At 37.6% G+C, this 18,895-nt stretch overlaps 1 protein-coding gene across 2 annotated transcripts in view; it reads left to right on the forward strand.

Moving 5' to 3' along the window:
• Nucleotides 1-18,646, forward strand: part of WDFY4 (WDFY family member 4) — a 598,790-nt gene extending 580,144 nt beyond the window's left edge. For both annotated transcript variants that reach the window (XM_053692180.1, XM_053692181.1), the window contains exons 61-62: nucleotides 13,785-13,890; nucleotides 18,107-18,646. In XM_053692180.1, the coding sequence (XP_053548155.1) occupies nucleotides 13,785-13,890; nucleotides 18,107-18,173 (173 nt within the window). In that variant the 3' untranslated portion in view covers nucleotides 18,174-18,646. The remainder of the gene's footprint in view (nucleotides 1-13,784; nucleotides 13,891-18,106) is intronic.
• Nucleotides 18,647-18,895: the final 249 nt, after the last annotated feature.

Raw genomic sequence — 18,895 nt, forward strand, 5'->3', positions numbered from 1 at the left:
TTTGTTTTGATTCCCAATGTTTCTCCCATATCCACTAATCTCTCAGATCATAAAAACAAGGAAATATTCTGAATCTGTTAGATATTTGTTCCCAAGATCGCATAGACTTAACTCAATGATAGCTTGATTTCCATATGTCTCCTCCAGAAGAGGGCTGATTATTCCACCTAGGAAATTTCTCTATTTTAGGAAATTTCTCTATTTTAATTCACATACAATTATCGATAAGGTTGTATCTTGGGAGTATAGAATAGATTTTAACTTATCCTGCATGGTTCTAACCTCTCCATTTTCATTATACACTATTATTTGGCAAGCTCTTCAGATTACCATAGAAAACTTAAATGCAAAAGCCATTCAGCATGTTCCCATTACAGAAAATGATCAAGTTGTTTATTTAGCACCTGCAGTGGTCCAAAATAGACCGGACTGTTTCTGGTGTCCTCATCTTAAAAGGTTTGAGTTTTGTAAGATATGGAGCCCAATCAGATTATGTATATGACTGATGTCAAGAATGCCTTCCCACATATTTCTTTCTTTCGTATGATGATGAGAGTCAATAAGGATCCTTAACATATGGGATATAATACCCGCCACTAGGAGTAGTTCAAGAACCCACACAAGGACTTTAATCCCACCCACCTCCCATCTCTCCTCATTTTTAGTTTATTTGTTCACTATTCTGTTTCTCGTAAAAGTCAGAAGGCTACTGCAGTAGCTTTAGCTTCTTTGCTCAATTTGGTAATTAACACAGCTTACTTGGTAGCAGGAAAGTCTCCCCTTAAACACATCACAGCTTATTCTACCAGAACAGTTGCTACTTCCTGGGCTTTCAAAAATTATGTATCCTTGGAGCAGTTTTGCTAAGCTTGGTCTTCTCTGCATACTTTCTAAAAATTTTACCAATTTAATGTTTTTGCTTCTTCGGAAGTGCCTTTTGGGAGGAAAGTCCTTAAGACCACAGTGTCAAATAGGAACTGCCTTGTTTTGTTCCACCTTTCCTTATCATGGACTCTGAGCTTGAGTATTAAATTCCACATGTTTAGGATCCCTGAGGGACTCTCATTATCATATGAAAGAAAACAAAATGTATGCTTACCTGATGAATTCTTTTCTTGCGGGTTGATGAGAGTCTATAGGCCCCTCCCTTTATGTTTTTGGGATTGACAGTTCTAATTTGCACCTCTATAGACCTTGCTTTTATCTTTCCTACCTATCTGTTTCCTTTTTATCTGCACGGTTATACGTTAAACTGAGAAGAGATGGGAGGTGGGAGAGATTTAAGTTCTTGTGTTGGTTCCTGGCTTCCCTTAGTGGCAAGACCTATGTCCCACATGTTAAGGTTCCCTATGGACTCTCATCAAAAGAAAATAATTTATCAGGTATACATAAATTTTGTTTTTATCTTCTTTATTCCAAATAGCTCTGCATTATGCTGGAGCTCAAGAGTTTTAATTTGTGGCCCTCTCATTGGTCTATCTTCTGTTCAAAGGGTCCTCACCATTATCCCTACTATCTAAGATTTCAGACTACCTTTAATTTGACTAACATTCTACAGAATGACCATGGTACATACCAACACTCTCTTCAGTTGTCATGAACATTATGGGTGAACTCCCTACCTCTTGAAAAACTACCCTGTCTCACTGAACAAAATGTCTCATTCTTTAAGTCAATCTTACTTTATGTTTTAATTTCCCCTACACTAACTCCCTACTCATTCCTGGGCCACATCTGCAATCTACAGGACACTCCAGCTCTCTTTACACTAAGGGTCGTAAAACTCATACTAGTTGCCATTTGCCCTACATTATTGCAACTTTATTTCCTTTGGCAGTAGGGCAAGACTCCTAGAAAGTCTTCCTAGCTCATTGCCCTCCTTTCTTTGACTGGTGGTACAGTGAAGCACAACTTGCTGTGGGCATCTTGCTCCATCTCCCCAACTGTGTTGTTACTATTAAAGCAAGCCATTCTGGCTGGGGAGCTGTCTGGAATGAAAAAAATTAGTACAGCGATGGTGTCCTGGCGAAGCATCTCTTTCCGTGAATGTTAATACACAATACTCCATTGGCAAGAGTCTTTGGGTCATTGGGTCTTGATTCAGATGAACAGCACCACAGCAGTAGCTTCACTTAACCATCAAGACACAGTCTCGCAAGCAGAATTCAAGATTCTTCCCTAGGCAAAATAACATCTTATCACCCTTTCTGTGGATCATATTCCTGGTGTTAATAATCAGCACCATACATCCAAATTAATGTCGTCTACATCCCTCAGATTTCCTTGACTTATTGGGCTTGGTTTCTGTGTGCTTCATGCTTTTGGGAAATCCTTGTCAATGAATGTTTTCCCTTGCTTAAATTATTTTTCTAACTATATTTCTCTCCAGTGTTCAATGATCATAAATAAAATACTAATTGTCCCTTTGATCACAGTCATCATTTTTTTTCTAGTGTTCTTTCTTCTGTCTGGACTTTCTGCCTGATTTACTATTCCATAATCTTGGTCTCTGTTCCTTATCCCTTTGTCTGTGACATATTGCCTCTTCGTCTGTGGTTTAGTGGAAGACATTTTTGAGGCGGTCTGCTATGCCCCTTGTTTCTTTACCACCTTCCTTTTTGTCTATAGCCCTTTATCGGGACTCTTAGGATCTTCTATTCCCCTTTAGGGCTAGATTACAAGGTTTATCGAGGCTTGTGCGCTCCGCAAGTAGTGTGTGTAATACAAGTTAAAAGTAAACGCGTTTGCTTGAGTGCAATTTAATTTAACTTGGGTCAAGATAGGGTGACCTCAGAGCTCGGTTTATCTGTTATGCTTTGTGTGTGATGCTGCTCATTTCCTGCATGCCCTTTTATGGCCAGACTGGTGTGCATCATCCGTGTGCGACAGGTTACAGTCTCAGAATTGTGATGTCATCACTTATTATTTAAAGGGACTCTGTTCAGTATGCTTTGCCCTTGCGTTGTCTCAGACCTGTTTGTGAGTTCCAGCTCCTGTGTATTACCTGATCCCTGGCTTGTTCCTGACTCTGCTGTTCTCCTTGTTCCTGATTCCGGCTCGTCTAACTATTTACTTTGGCTCCTGACTCGGCTCGTCTGACTATTCGCTTTGGCTCCTGACTCGGCTCGTCTGACTACCAGCTCTGGTTTTGACTCCTGGCTTGTTATTTGACTTGTGGACTTTTTATTATTTTTTGTTATTAATAAAGGTGTGATTATTTTTGCACTTCTCGTCTCAGTCTGATTCCTGACAATAGCTTTGTTTATTTTTTTCTGTAATTTTACTTTTTTGTTTTTTTGTAACTTTTGCTTGGGGGTTTGTATTTTTTAAACATAGACTGCCCTTGTTCCTTTATCGAGGCTTGTGCGCTCCGCAAGTAGTGTGTGTAATACAAGTTAAAAGTAAACGCGTTTGCTTGAGTGCAATTTAATTAACTTGGGTCGAGATAGGGTGACCTCAGAGCTCGGTTTATCTGTTATGCTTGACAAAAAAGTTACACAAAAATTTGTGAGTAGACTGTCCCTTTAAGGCAAATGAAGAACCTCCTATCAATACTTTGTGTTCTTTTCTATCTGGTCGAGATCTTCCTGTGAACTTTTTCTACCACCTAGCCATTTGGCTTGGTTACATAATAAAACTGGAAGGCAAGAGATTGGATTTAGAGTTGAGGAGGTCTACAGTTTAAATGACTAGCCAGATATGAACCCACCTGTAATCCCCTTCATTTGTGAAGAAAGTCATTTAAAGTTAAAAGAACAAACAAAACTGTTTTGTTTATTTAGATATACTTACACATCCATTTTTCTTTGTGAAACCATTGACATGTAGATTAATTCCATTTATAGTTTATTGCAAGCACCAATTAATTTTTTTGTCTTTGTGTTTACGTTTGTAGGACATACAATTTTTTTCAAACTTAAAAGGACATTAAACTCTAAATAAATGCTAGATAGAATGATGTATTCAAACAAAGGATTAGTCTAAGAACAACATGTAGATGTATTTTTTAAAGTTTCGTTAGCTGTTTAAATATTGATAAAATAAGTGTAAAGTTTTAGTGTATACAAAACAATGGGAGCTGCCATGTTGTAACTTAGGTTACCTTCTCTGCTGTGGCCAATTAGGGACATTTATAAATAACTCACTAGAGTGTGCAGCCAATGACTGTGTTTATTATAACAGTGTTTGGCACTTCAATTTCTAAAAGCAACTGAAAAGCTCACAATTTCATAATGGAACTACAGGAAAAGGGGGCAAAATAAATAATGAAAGTATATTGCAAAGTTTTTTTTATTTATACAGTTTATCAGTTTATATTGCCATTTAAAGGTGTTTATTAATGTCCCTTTAAAAAAAAACTCCCAATACAATTATAATATATAATAAAATAACTGAATATTTTGCATATTCTGTCTATACTCCTAAATCAATGTTATTCACGTTTCTCAAATTCTTCAGATAAGTTAAGAATCACTGAGGTATATGTATAAAAACATCCCATCGCCATATACTTTTGTACACTCGTCTTAGTCACAATCTAGTAACACAATTGCTCATGATAATTACATCGTATAATCCTATCTCTGGTTCTCTTATCAGAATCCTGCACAGCCCTCTACCAGAAAAGCCCCTATTAATCCCATCATTTAGAGCAGTACAGAGCTCCAGGGCCACGCAAGTCTGTTCATCCCTTTCTCCCAAAGCGAGCAATCCAATGCCTACCATCTCCAGATCTTCCCAGCCTTTCCCCGCTCCAGCTAATTAGCAGCTGCCTACGTCTCCTTATTAATCCCGAGCCCCATAAACAAACAGCGAGAAAGAGATTTTGCTGAAGCGGCATGCAATTTAGAAAGCAATAATACACAAATCCAATTTCAAACACAATAGTTTGAGCGTCGTGTCAGACTCTGTAACTATCACAGCTCTTAAATTCAATTGCAAGGCTCCCTTCCCAGCAGCAAGCTGAGATTAAATATATTTTTCTCAATTTAACAACTTGCTGACCATAAATTAATGCAGTTTCAAAATATGTTTATATATCTTTTTTTTTCTATGTGTGTGTGTTTATGTGTATGAATCTATGTAATGCATCTGTGTACGTTTAATTTATAAGTCTATATATATTTATGTATTTAGGTATATTTTTATGAAGTATTCTCTAATTACCATTAGTAGGATCTTTAATCTATTATATTTGCAATTACCAGTTTGTTTTTATATTAATTTCTACTAAAATGAAACCACTTTTTTTCTAAACTTTGTACATTTTTCTTCATTTTTATTTTGGGTATAAACTTCCAGCAGTTGAATGGACCAACCTTTTCTTTATAGGGTAATGTTACAATTTAACCTTAAATCCGCTTTTTTTTTCTAATATAAACTACTCTAATTTATTTACGAATATTAGTAACTTTATTAATTTTCTTCTTCTACAGTGAATTATTTATTTTTCTGTTTCATTTTGAGGACAGGTCTACATTATATAATCAAGGATCTAAGTTCTCACTGACAAAGTATTTTTTTTCTTTGTTGTGTATACAAAAATGACATTTTAATATGTATGCCAGTTCCCAGTTTTTTAAAATCTATGTAAGTGTGCTGAAATATAAACATTCATTATGTTTGCGAAACATGCCACTGTCCACCAATAGGATTATAGGAGTTTTCCTTATCAGTAAGTGAACTTTTATACCATGGACCAACTGTAAAGAAATTCACTTCCTATTATTTTAAAATTAAAATAAGTTTAACTTTTACACACACACACACATATATATATATATATATATATATATATATATATATATATACAGTATCTCACAAAAGTGAGTACACCCCTCACATTTTTGTAAATATTTTATTATATCTTTTAATGTGACAACACTGAAGAAATTACACTTTGCTACAATGTAAAGTAGTGAGTGTACAACCTGTATAACAGTGTAGATTTGCTGTCCCCTCAAAATAACTCAACACACAGCCAATAATGTCTAAACCGTTGGCAACAAAAGGGAGTACACCCCTAAGTGGAAATGTCCAAATTGGGCCCAATTAGCCATTTTCCCTCCCTAGTGTCATGTGACTCATCAGTGTTACAAGGTCTTAGGTGTGAATGGGGAGCAGGTGTGTTAAATTTGGTGTTATCGCTCTAACACTCTCTCATACTGGTTACTGGAAGTTCAACATGGTACCTCATGGGAAAGAACTGAAAAAAAGAATTGTTGCTCTACATAAAGATGGCCTAGGCTATAAGAAGATTGCCAAGACCCTAAAACTGAGCTGCAGCACGTTGGGCAAAACCATACAGTGGTTTCACAGGACAGGTTCCACTCAGAACAGGCCTCGCCATGGTCAACCAAAGAAGTTGAGTGCACGTGCTCAGCGTCACATCCAGAGGTTGTCGTTGGGAAATAGACATATGAGTGCTGCCAGCATTGCTGCAGAGGTTGAAGGGGTGGGGGGTCAGCCAGTCAGTGCTCAGACCATACGCCGCACACTGCATCAAATTGGTCTGCATGGCTGTCCTCCCAGAACGGAGCCTCTTCTAAAGACGATGCACAAGAAAGCCTGCAAACAGTTTGCTGAAGAAAAGCAGACTAAGGGCATGGATTACTGGAACCATGACCCACGACCCCAAACACACCTCCAAGACAACCACTGCCTTGCTAAAGAAGCTGTGCATAAAGGTGATGGACTGGCCAAGCATGTCTCCAGACCTAAACCCTATTGAGCATCTGTGGGGCATCCTCAATTGGAAAGTGGGGGAGCGCAAGGTCTATAACATCCACCAGCTCCATGATGATGTCATGGAGGAGAGGAAGAGGATTCCAGTGGCAACCTGTGAAGGTCTGATGAACTCCATGCAAAAGAGGGTTAAGGCAGTGCTGGAAAATAATGGTGACCACACAAAATATTGACACTTTGGGCCCAATTTGGACATTTCCACTTAGGGGTGTACTCACTTTTGTTGCCAACGGTTTAGACATTAATGGCTGTGTGTTGAGTTATTTTGAGGGGGCAGCAAATTTACACTGTTATACAGGCTGTACACTCACTACTTTACATTGTAGCAAAGTGTCATTTCTTCAGTGTTGTCACATGAAAAGCTATAATAAAATATTTACAAAAATGTGAGGGGTGTACTCACTTTTGTGAGATACTGTATATATATATATATATATATATATTCGATATAGGTCTTAGTATTCACCTGGGCCGAATTATCAAATGGCGGGGCGGAAATGATTCGCTGTAGCAAATCATGTCCGCCCGACATCGCTAAATGCTGACAGCATACACTGTCGGCATTTAACATTGCACAAGCAGTTCTGGTGAACTGCTTGTGCAATGCCACCCCTGCAGATTTGCGGCCGCTAGCAGGGGGTGTCAAAATCAACCCAATCATATCTGATCGGGTTGATTGCTGTCCGCAGCCTCAGAGGCGGCAGACAAGTTAAGGTGCAGTTGCTTCTTAACTGCTGTTTCCGGAAACAGGGCGATTAGGGGCCATTCGGCCCTTGTTAAATCGGCCCCACAGTCTCCTGTCTTAACCTCCAAAGCATAAGTTTATTTTAAATATAATATATATATATATAATGCATTGAGTTTACTGTCTCTTTAATTTATAAGTATAAAATGTTACTCTACTATGCATCTACGTATTTTGTAATAGCATCCAAAGCATTCTGTACTGTCACCTGGTCAAAGCAATGCTGAATTTTTCTCATGTAGAATTCCTTAAATGTATGTGTGGTTTATTCTTGCACATGGTTTACATTCAGCCATATATTCTGGTTTAATGCTGCCGTAGGCCCAGTCTGTCAAGCTGAATGTCACCTATGGGATTTGCCTTGATGCTGGCAGGTGAAATTTACATGCGCTATAACATCAGTGCTACAAATATACATCTCTTAAGCTACTTTAGCAACATCTCCTAAATTTACATGATTAGGATATTACATTTCAGCATTGCCTCCAGAATTACAAGTTATGATATTTTATCAATTAAACATGTTATGGCTGTTTCCCTTAGAGTTTGCAAATGTAATATGTTGTGTGATTAGTACACACAAATTCTAATATGACACAATAATTGTTATGGAATCTCTGTATAATTCAGTAAATAGAATTTAACACATGAAACAGCTGTTACCAATTTTGTAAATGTCCATATATAGCAGAGCTATAGTGCAACTTATACAAAATACACTAAATTACATAATTGCCAAAGTGGAAAACAAATACGTCCCTGAATCTTTTAGCTCTGATAGGTCTATAAGTTAAATCAGCAATGGATCAAAGTGATATGAAACCCAAACATTTTCTTTTGTAATTCAGACAAAGCATACCGTTTTAAAAAGTTTCCAATTGACTTCTATTATCAAGTTTGCTTTGTTCCCATGTTATTGTTTGTTGAAGAGATACCTAGGTTGGTGTTTATAGCACTATATTGCAGGAAATAGTGCTGCCATTTAGTGCTCTAGGAAATGGATAACATTCTTCCAAAACTGCTTCCGTATAGTGCTGCAGACACGTGCACGTTCTCAGTTTATGTCCGTGTTTTTCAACAAAAGATACTAAGAGAACAAATACAATTTGATATTAGAAGTAAATTAGTAAAATTGCTTGTGCTATCTGAGTCATGAAAGAAAAATCTGGGGCTTCATGTCCCTATAATAATAAAAAATGCCACCAAATATTCTTTGGGATTTTTTCCATACTGGTTGCTTTTTGATCATCGGGCCCTAAGGGCAGAAATTCTCTAAAGCTCTCCAGTACTATGAAGCGCCTGTCATAATTATCTGAAGGCAAAACAGTGTTTCTCAAAAAGGGGCGGTCCCTACCCTTAAATATGTGACGGTGACGCTTACATTACAACAGGACTCATTAAAAATATATAATTTAAAAATCATATGAAAGTAATAAATGAAATATTAAAATGCAAATTGTATTTTTTTAATCACATTAAAATCGTAACAAAATTGTTCTGCAAAAATTGTATTTTCTAGAAAAATTTAAATTCATATTGGAATTATGCAGGAAAAAAATATTTAAGGAACATAGTAGTAATCTTAATAAAACTACACAGCTCATACAAAAAGCACTGTAAAATTCTTATTTATAATACAAAATTCAAAGTATACTCCACTAGAAGTAAGGTTTTTGCACATTTTGGGTTGCGTGTGTATTACAAGTTGAAAGTAAAAAAGTTTTCGTATAAGCACTAATTAGACGCACGCAAAAAGCATTACTTTGAATATTGCAAAAGCGTTAACGCATTACCTGATAGGAAATATCAATATCTCACATCCCAATGTTCTTCACATAGCAGAATATGTTGTATGTGTTCTTATTCTATATATATCTGATGTTTTTTTGGTAAACAAAATGATATATATATATATATATATACACACTCACCGACCACTTTATTAGGTACTTGCTAGTACCTGGTTGGACCCCCTTTTGCCTTCAGAACTGCCTTAATTCTTCGTGGCATAGATTCAACAAGGTGTTGGAAACATTTCTCAGAGATTTTTCTCCATATTGACATGATAGCATCATACAGTTACTACAGATTTCTCGGCTGCACATCCATGATGCGAATCTCCAATTCCGCCACATCCAAAAGGTGCTCTATTGGATTGAGATCTGGTGACTTTGGAAGCCATTAGAGTACAGTGAACTCATTGGCCTCTAGTTATCAAGCCCCTTTTTCTGGCGAGTCTGAAGACTCACCAGAAACAGCAGTTATGAAGCAGCGGTCACAAAGACCGCTGCTCCATAACCTGTCCGCCTGCTCTGAGCAGGCGGACAGACATCGCCGGAAATCAACCCGATCGAGTACGATCGAGTTGATTGACACCCCCCTGCTGGCGGCCTATTGGCCGTGAGTCTGCAGGGGGCGGCGTTGCACCAGAAGCTCTTGTGAGCTGCTGGTGCAATGATGAATACGGCGTATTGCTCGACGTATTCAGCGAGGTCTCTCGGACCTGATCCGCACTGTCGGATCAGGTCCGACACACCTTGATAACTTTGGGCCATTGCCATGTTTAAGAAACCAGTTTGAGATGATTTGAGCTTTGTGACATGGTGCATTATCCTGCTGGAAGTAGCCATCAGAAGATAGGTACACTGTAGTCATAAAGGGATGGACATGGTAAGCAACAATAGTCAGGTAGGCCGTGGCATTCAAAAGATGCTCAATTGGTACTAAGGGGCTCAAAGTGTGCCAAGAAAATATCCCCCACACCATTACACCACCAGCCTGAACCGTTGATACAAGGTAGGATGGATCCATGCTTTCATGTTGTTTACGCCAAATTTTGACCCTACCATCTGAATGTCGCAGCTGAAATCGAGACTCCTAACACCAGGCAACGTTTTACCAATCTTCTATTGTCGTCTCGCACCACGTTTAGATTCCTAAATGCATTGAGTTGATGCCATGTGATTGGCTGATTAGCAATTTGTGTTACCAAGCAATTGAGCAGGTGTACCTAATAAAGTGGCTGGTATATACTGCAGATTTCTCAGCTGCACATCTATGATACAAATCTCCAATTCCGCCACATCCCAAGGGTGCTCTATTGGAAACATGATTTGATCTATTTAAAAAATACGTAGAACATATTCCCCTATGTAAAGAACATTTTAATGTGTAAATATTTACATTATATACACAGTTAAACACTTTCTGCTGCTTTAGCTGCACTTTCAAATGTATTTTTGATGTGTTTTATAGAACTTTTTTGTCTAGCAAACAGTTAACTAGAGTTTTGAGGTAACCCTAACCCGACTTCTTTCTACTTCCGACACGCTCAAAGAGCTGCGATAAACCCCTTTTCACTTGTGCGCAACTGTTAGCACACCGCTCGTAATCTAGCCCAATTTAGGGCAAGGACAGCTTCCTTTTTTTAGAGAATTTCCTGAGCAGAGCCTCTTGTAAGTGTCAGTGTGGTTTTTCACGTTCCATCTGGTTAAGTTTTGATTATCTCTAAGTCAGAAACAAACATACGTATTTCAAATTCTACACATAGTTGGCAGATATCTGTATTCTTATAAATCAGTAAGGAAATGGATAATTTTATTGCCATATTCCCAGCGTTATTGTCAGTGGACAAGACCAAGTGACATGAATTAACTAAAAAAAATATTTGCAAATATGAAAGGACAACCAAACCGATGAGCTTATGTGATCAAAATAAGAAACTTCACATGTATAAATGCAAAGAGCATAAATCAAATTAACAACAAGCTTTTTATGTGGGTTTGTTTCATACTTGTCAATAATCTGGGATCCTTCTCAGATTTTAAAAAAAGTTTCTAAGTTACTTCTATTATCAAATTTACTTCATTCTTTGTTGAAGAGAATACCTAGGTAGATTAAGTGCAATGTCTGGAAAACTATATGGTAGTTTTGCAAGGATGCTCTTAAATTGCCCTGTTGCTTGTTGTCCCCTCTGCACACGACTGCCCATAGGGTTTTCCCACACCGTGATGGACATTTGTTTTTGTCCAATCACGGTTCACCAGTTATAATAAGGAATGGGAGCATGCTTCATTTTGAGGATCCGAATGCAGAAGCAGGTGGTCGCTTGTGCCGTTTGGATCTTTTCATAGCCATATTTATTCTTGTGAAAGATCACCACACGAAGATCTGGATTTGCAGAGATCTTAGTGTGGGGATTTTATCACTAAAATCAATCCGGCTATGAAAAGATTTGAACGACACAAGGGGCCAACTACTGCCGCATTCGGATCCTCACAAAGGATCCAAATGCACATATCTAATCTTTACACAACTATGTGTCACCATTCACTTCCCTCTGCTGGGTTTGAGAGCTGCTTGATTGTTCCATGTGAAAAAGAAAATACACCCTCTTTGAATTCTATGGTTTTACGTATCAGGACATAATAACAATCATCTGGTCCTTAGCAGGTCTTAAAATAAGATAAATACAACCTCAGATGAACAAAAACACATGACATATTACACTGTGTCATGATTTATTTAACAAAAATAAAGCTAAAATGGAGGTCATGTGTGAAAAACTAAGTACACCCTTACTGCTTCCATAGGAATTAAGAGGCTAAGTAGCAGCCAGGTGCCGCTAATCAAATGCCCTTGATTAATTGATCATCAGCAAGCGTGACCACCTCTGTAAAAACCAAAGGTTTAGCAGTTTGCTGGTCTGGAGCATTCAGGTGTGTGTTAACACAATGCCAAGGAGGAAAGACATCAGCAATGATCTTAGAGGAGCAATTGTTGCTGTCTATCAACCTGGGAAGGGTTATAAGGCCGTTTCCAAACAATTTAAAGTCCATCATTCTACAGTGAGAAAGATTATTCACAAGTGGAAAACATTCAAGACAGTTGCCAATCTTCCCAGGAGTGGACATCCCAGCAAATTCACCCCACAGTCAGACTCTTCAGGCCTCAGTTAGCATGTTAAATGTTAAAAGTTCATGACAATACAATTAGAAAAAGACTGAACAAGTATGGTTTATATAGAAGGGTTGCCAGGAGAAAGCATCTTCTCTCTAAAAAGAACATGACAGCACGGCTTAGGATTTCAAAGTTGCATCTGAACAAACCACAAGACTTCTGGAACAATGTTCTTTGGATAGACGAGTCCAAAATTGAGATGTTTGGCCATAATGCACAGCGCCACGTTTGGCGAAAAGCAAACACAGCATATCAGCACAAACACCTCATACCAACTGTCAAGCACGGTGGTGGAGAGGTAATTATTTGGGCTTGTTTTGAAGCCATAGGACCTGGGCACCTTACAGTCATTGAATTGCCCGTGAAATCCTCTGTATACCCAAGTATTCTATAGGCAAATGTGAGGCCATCTGTCCGACAGCTAAAGCTTGGCTGAAATTGGGTCATGCAACAGGACAATGATCCCAAGCACACCAGCAAATTTACAACAGAATGGCTGAAAATTAAAAGAATCAAGGTGTTTCAATGGCCCAGTCAAAGTCCAGACCTCAACCTGATTGAAATGCTGTGGTGGGACCTTAAGAGAGCGGTGCATAAATAAATGCCCACAAACCTCAATGAACTGAAGCAACGTTGTAAAGAGAGAATTCTAGGAAACAAAGGTCATATATTTTTGGAACATTATACACATATTGGGCTAGGTTACAAGTGGTGTTCGATCAATAGCGCATGGTATATTATCTACATTTCGCAAAGAAAAACACTCAATCTGAACACCCTCAGCTTCACGCACCATCAGCTTAGTGCTTGAGCGATATCTGACATCTTTACTTTACTAGGCCACCCCCCAAACAAATGTGAGGCATTTAGCGCATACCAGCACTATCCAACATGTAGATGTTAGTGTGCCAATTGAGCTATAAAACATAAGTTATAAACACAAAACTAGAAGTGTTAATGATTGCGCTCGAGTGTTAATGCACAGTAGCGCTAATATTTTTGTTCTTCACTTGTAATCTAGGCTATTATGGTTAGAGGAAACATGTTAGAAAGGCAAATGTCCATAAGTTGTTGTGCTGCTTGTGGAGGAGTGTATTCTGTTTTGTTGTGATGTGGAGGAATGTATCTGTCTGCCAGTAGACCTATGGGGTTTGTCCTTATCAACCAATGAGTATTTTATGATTATTGCATTTTATTTGTAACATGTTTAATTATTGCTCACTCATATGTATGATAGAATTTTTAAGTTTAATACCCGTTTTACTATTTGCTGGGGTAAATCATTTAGAAATAATGCAGTTGCTGAGTATGATACTGAAAGATAAATCTCCTGCAGGTGAGAAGTTGGGCACATCGCTCCATATGTTTCATCAGCTGTCTACAAATGTTCCAGCTACAGGAAAGCAGCTTCCTGCACCAGTAACTGCTCTGACTGTATCCAGGTGAGACTCTCATTTACACCCATTGCTTTCAACAGGAGGTGGGCGAAGCTTATACAAAGGGTACTACTGAAAACAATAGTGCCCTCCTGAAAAATGTGTCTATGCACAAAAGGGAGCATGCCTTAAGGATTTCAAATTAAATACAATAAGACACCCTTATTTTGCTGCTGTCTTCCTAAGTTAACAGTTTTCACTACAGATGAATATTGCATAAAATTACAGATAGAAAACCCTTTATCCAGATTGCTTGGGACTGGAAAAGGTTTGGATTTTTTAATATTTACATCTGTAAAATGGGACAGTTTGGAGAGGGGATGAGACCAAGGGGTCAATTTAACAAACAGCGGATGCTACATCAACGCCCCATCATTTCTGGTCCATTAGAAATGTAAGATAAGAAAACGCTGCTCCTTAACTTTGTGGCGGACTGAAATCATCCAGATCCGATACAATCAGGATGATTGACACCCCCTGCTAGCTGCCAATTGGCTCAGAAAGGTAATAGTTGTTCTTTTAAATATAGACTATTATTTGCATTTTAGATCACAATAACCAAACCAAAGACAAATGCAGAGAAAACTGTGACTTATAGGCAGGGAATTTTTTTAAAAATTTTTGATAATTTTATTTAAAAAAAATATTAATTAAAAAGATTCAGAATAAGTTTGGATTTTGGAATTCCGGATTTGGGGATTTGTATCTATAGTAACATACACAGTATAGTAAACTTAGATGTAAAACAACCGCAATTTAAAATATCCAGTTTACCAAACGGTCAATCGGCCCCAGTGCAGTTGCTTCTGTGTGAGCCTTTAGGTTCGCTGGAAACAGCAGCTAAAGTGAATGTAAATTTTGATGCTAAAGAGCCCGGTTTTTAAATTTTTTTATTAAAAACAGGGGCACTTTAATTCATCAAAATTTACATTTCACTCGTGTTGTGAAAAAAAAACTTACCTTTTAAACTTGACAGCAGCTCCAGCTTCCTCCGGTCGTCGCAAGCCATTTCTGATGTCAGAAATGATGGATAGGTAATCCTCCAATCACGGCTTCCCCCCTGGGGGAATCAGTGTCTGATTTAACGCCGTGATTGAAGGAAGCCAGATTCCTCATTTTAGACCCAGGAAGAGGCTTTGCAACGGGTGGAGGAAGCTGGAGCAGCTGTCAAGTTTAAAAGGTAAGTATTTTTTCACAACACGAGTGAAATATATATATTGATGAATTAAAGTGCCCCTGTTTTTAATCAAATTTTTAAAAACTGGGCACTTTAGCATCAAAATTTACATTGACTTTAAGAAGCAGCGGTCTTAAAACAGCTGCTCCTTAACTGGTCCACTGCCTCTGAGGCTGCAGACATCAAGCCGCCGGATCGAATACGATCGGGTTGACACCCCCTGCTAGCGGCCAGTCTGCAGGGGGTGGCATTGCACAAGCAGTACACCAGAACTGCTTGTGCAATGTTAAATGCCGACAGCATATGCTGTCGGCATTTATTGATGTCGGGCAGGCATGATCTGCTACAGCGGATCATGTCCATCCGACAAATGATAAATCGGCCCCCATGTCCCTTCCTCCAGTGTGACTCAGTCAAGACAAGAGTCAGTTGGGTATAAATAGAGATCTCAGGGGGAAAAATAACCAATGGAGCAAAATAAGGTAAAATAACTGCTTTGACCATCTGCATTGTTTGTTTTTTCCCCATAAGTAGGTTATTCTCAACTTTATAAAACAAATAATACAAATCTGAACGTCTTTAAAACAGATAATCTTGTTCCTTCAATGTGCTTCCTACATAAAGATATCACACCACCAATTCAACAAAGCAGGATCATTTAAATAATTTGATTTATCTCCCACCTAATTGCCAAAACCAAAATATCCCCCAACGACACAAATAAAAAATGGAGATCTTATTGCCAAAAATAAAGATTAGCGACCTTAAAGGGATATGAAACCCAAAATGTATCTTTTGTGGTTCAGACCGAACATATACTGTAATTTAAAAAAAAAAAAACTTTCCAATTCATTTTTATTATTAAATTTGCTTTCTTCTCATGATATTCTTTGTTGAAAAGATACCTACACCTGGATTACAAGTTTTGCGTTCCGGTTTTAGCGCTGAAAAAATGACCATTTCAGCATAAAAAACGGAAACACAGCCATTACGAGTCTTGTCGGTATAGCTATACCGCAAGCATTTTAGCCTGTAACGCAACGTCAATCCAGCACTCAAAGGCGGGGTTTAGGGGTTAATAGTTTAATTTAGTTTTTTGCGATGTGGGAGGCTGTCGGTTTAGGGGTTAATAGGTTTATTTAGTGGCGGTGATGTGGGAGGCCAGAGGTTTAGGGGTTAATAACTTTATTTTGTGGTGGTGATGTCGGGGAGCGGCGGAATAGGGGTTAATAACTTTAGGTTAGGAGTCTGTAAACGCGTGTATAACACCTGGCACTGGTTAGCAGTCTGAAAATCAGCACAATATTATAAAAAATAAGCAAAACTATACCATGTTACAAAAACCTACCAGATTGGCTATATAAATGGATCATCTACAAAACATTTATACAAAGAAAATTTGAGTGTACAAAGTCCCTTTAAAGCTACTGCAGGAAAACTCTTTCAAAAGGGCTGGGCTCTATTTGTCTCACCCCCCCACCCCCCACACCCCACTAGGAGGTTGATGTCTGCTGCTGCCCTTTGCACACATGGCATTTTTATAGCCAATACTGCAATATTTGAAATTCTCAGTATAAGTGGAAATTTCAACAGTCAAATGCAGCAATTTTGAAAGTCAAAATAAAAGTAAATGAGCTATTTGCACTGTATTTTCTCTTCACTAAACCATTTGCACTGTGTGCATCTGGATCATGTGTTATAATCCGAATGTGGAAGAAGGCAGCCGCTCGCGGCATTTGTCTCTTTTCGAAGCCACATTTATTCTTGTGAAAGTGAAACACACTAAGATCCGGATTTGCACAGAACTTAGTTTGTTTCACTTTCACAAGAATAAATGTGACTCCAAAAATAGCCGAATGCCGTGAGCAGACACCTTATTCCGCATTCAGATCATAACGAATTATCTGGATGCACAGGCCTAGTTAAGAGTAAATCTACTACTCTCTGAAACTCATGAAATGGTCCTTCTTATTGCTTAAAGGGACAGTCTAGTATAAATTAAACTTTCATTATTAATTTTAATCAACTTTCCAATTTACTTTTATCATCAAATTTGCTTTTTTCTCTTGGTATTCTTAGTTTAAACTAAACCTAGGTAGGCTCATATGCTAATTTCTAAGCCTTTGAGGGCTGCCTCTTATCACATGCTTTTTAAATCTCTTTTCAACACAAAGAGACAGAAAGTACACGTGGGCTATATAGATAACACTGTGTTCAGGCACAGGGGGATATTTAAGATTTAGCACAAAACAATGCTAAATTTAAGACAATAGATAATAATAAATAGTCACAGTCATGTGATCAGGGGGCTGGAAGAAGGTTCCTAGATACAAGGTAAGCACAGAGGTAAAAAGTATACTAATATAACTGTGTTGGTTATGCAAAACTGGGGAATGGGTAATAAAGGGATTATCTATCTTTTAAAACAATAACAATTCTATGGTAGACTGTCCCTTTAACTAGAGCACTCAAAATCACTTATAGCTTTATCAACTGATGTACAAAATATGCAGTATTCAGTAATTTCCTCATGTGTACTGTGCCAATCAAAGCAATTTGCTTACAGAATAATTTACAAAACAAGCAATTGTCAGATTCTCACTACGTTCTTGCTTCATAGAGATACACAGATGTATTGTTCTTAAACGATATAACATAGATGGCATAAACTGTAGGCTGTACAGACTCATTAAAAAAAGAACCATATTTATCTTTTTTTTTTTTTAGTATGCAGCGATCTCCCCCTTACTTTTAAAATGTCATTTATGGAATCAGGTTCACTCATTGGAATCAATATATTATTCCGATATTGCAGTTTATGTAATGAGTATTATGTTATTTAGTATTTTGTATATAAAAAAAAAATGTTTGGACTTGAATTATCTTCTGATACACTGTAAGAAATTACATAATGTGGTTACTTTTATAAAATGTTTCCTTTCTAATAATAAAGAATATTTAAAAAAGGGAACATTTCTTTCTACTGTGATAACTTTCTGAAGCCCCTTGTTAGCGCACGTGCTAATACTGTCATTTGTTTTGTAGGAACTTCTCCAAACTCTTCGTTGGTGATGAACGAGGTGTGATTACCAGCTGGTACCTTGATGGCTAAACAGTGGTGGAATCTGTTTGTTTTTGATATCCAGGGATGATTTATGCTTTTTATTACCTCTGGACATTGATATCTGAAAGTTAATCACTGCTCTTACAGACAAAAACAAAGTCCAGTTACCTAGAAATGATCATATTGTTGAACATCACAATGTCTATGTGTTATTGGTTCTAGAAATATTTGTGTGAATGGAACAAAGTTGATGTAGTAGAACGATGAAGACAAAGAACGGCCCAAATGAGCTTCAGAAATGTGAATATGTAATGATTAATTTAATAAGGTGCTCAAAGTGGATTTCATTGCTTTGTCTGTGTATCTGATGAAGAACTTTACGCCATCAAGAAATCTTATACTAGGGCTCTCATATTTGTTTTTACATGAAACCTGTACAGTTAACTTGTGGGACAAAAAGTGACAACGTGATACTTTAAAGAATGTTTATACTTTGAAAATAAAATGTTCTATATTCTTAATTCATGGTGTACATTGTTATTTAAAATGAAAATGTCTATTTGTTATCTCTTATATTTTGAGGTTGGGAACTCAGGCTCATACAATGTTTTATATTCCTATGCATCAGCCTGGAATTAACCTTAAAGGGACCCTGAACCCAATTTTTTTCTTTTGTGATTCAGATAGAGCATGCAATTTTAAGCTACTTTCTAATTTACTCCTATTATCCATTTTTCTTCATTCTCTTGGAATCTTTATTTGAAAAGCAA

Source organism: Bombina bombina, chromosome 9 (assembly GCF_027579735.1).
Source record: "Bombina bombina isolate aBomBom1 chromosome 9, aBomBom1.pri, whole genome shotgun sequence".
In the NCBI taxonomy this organism is placed as follows: Eukaryota; Metazoa; Chordata; class Amphibia; order Anura; family Bombinatoridae; genus Bombina; species Bombina bombina.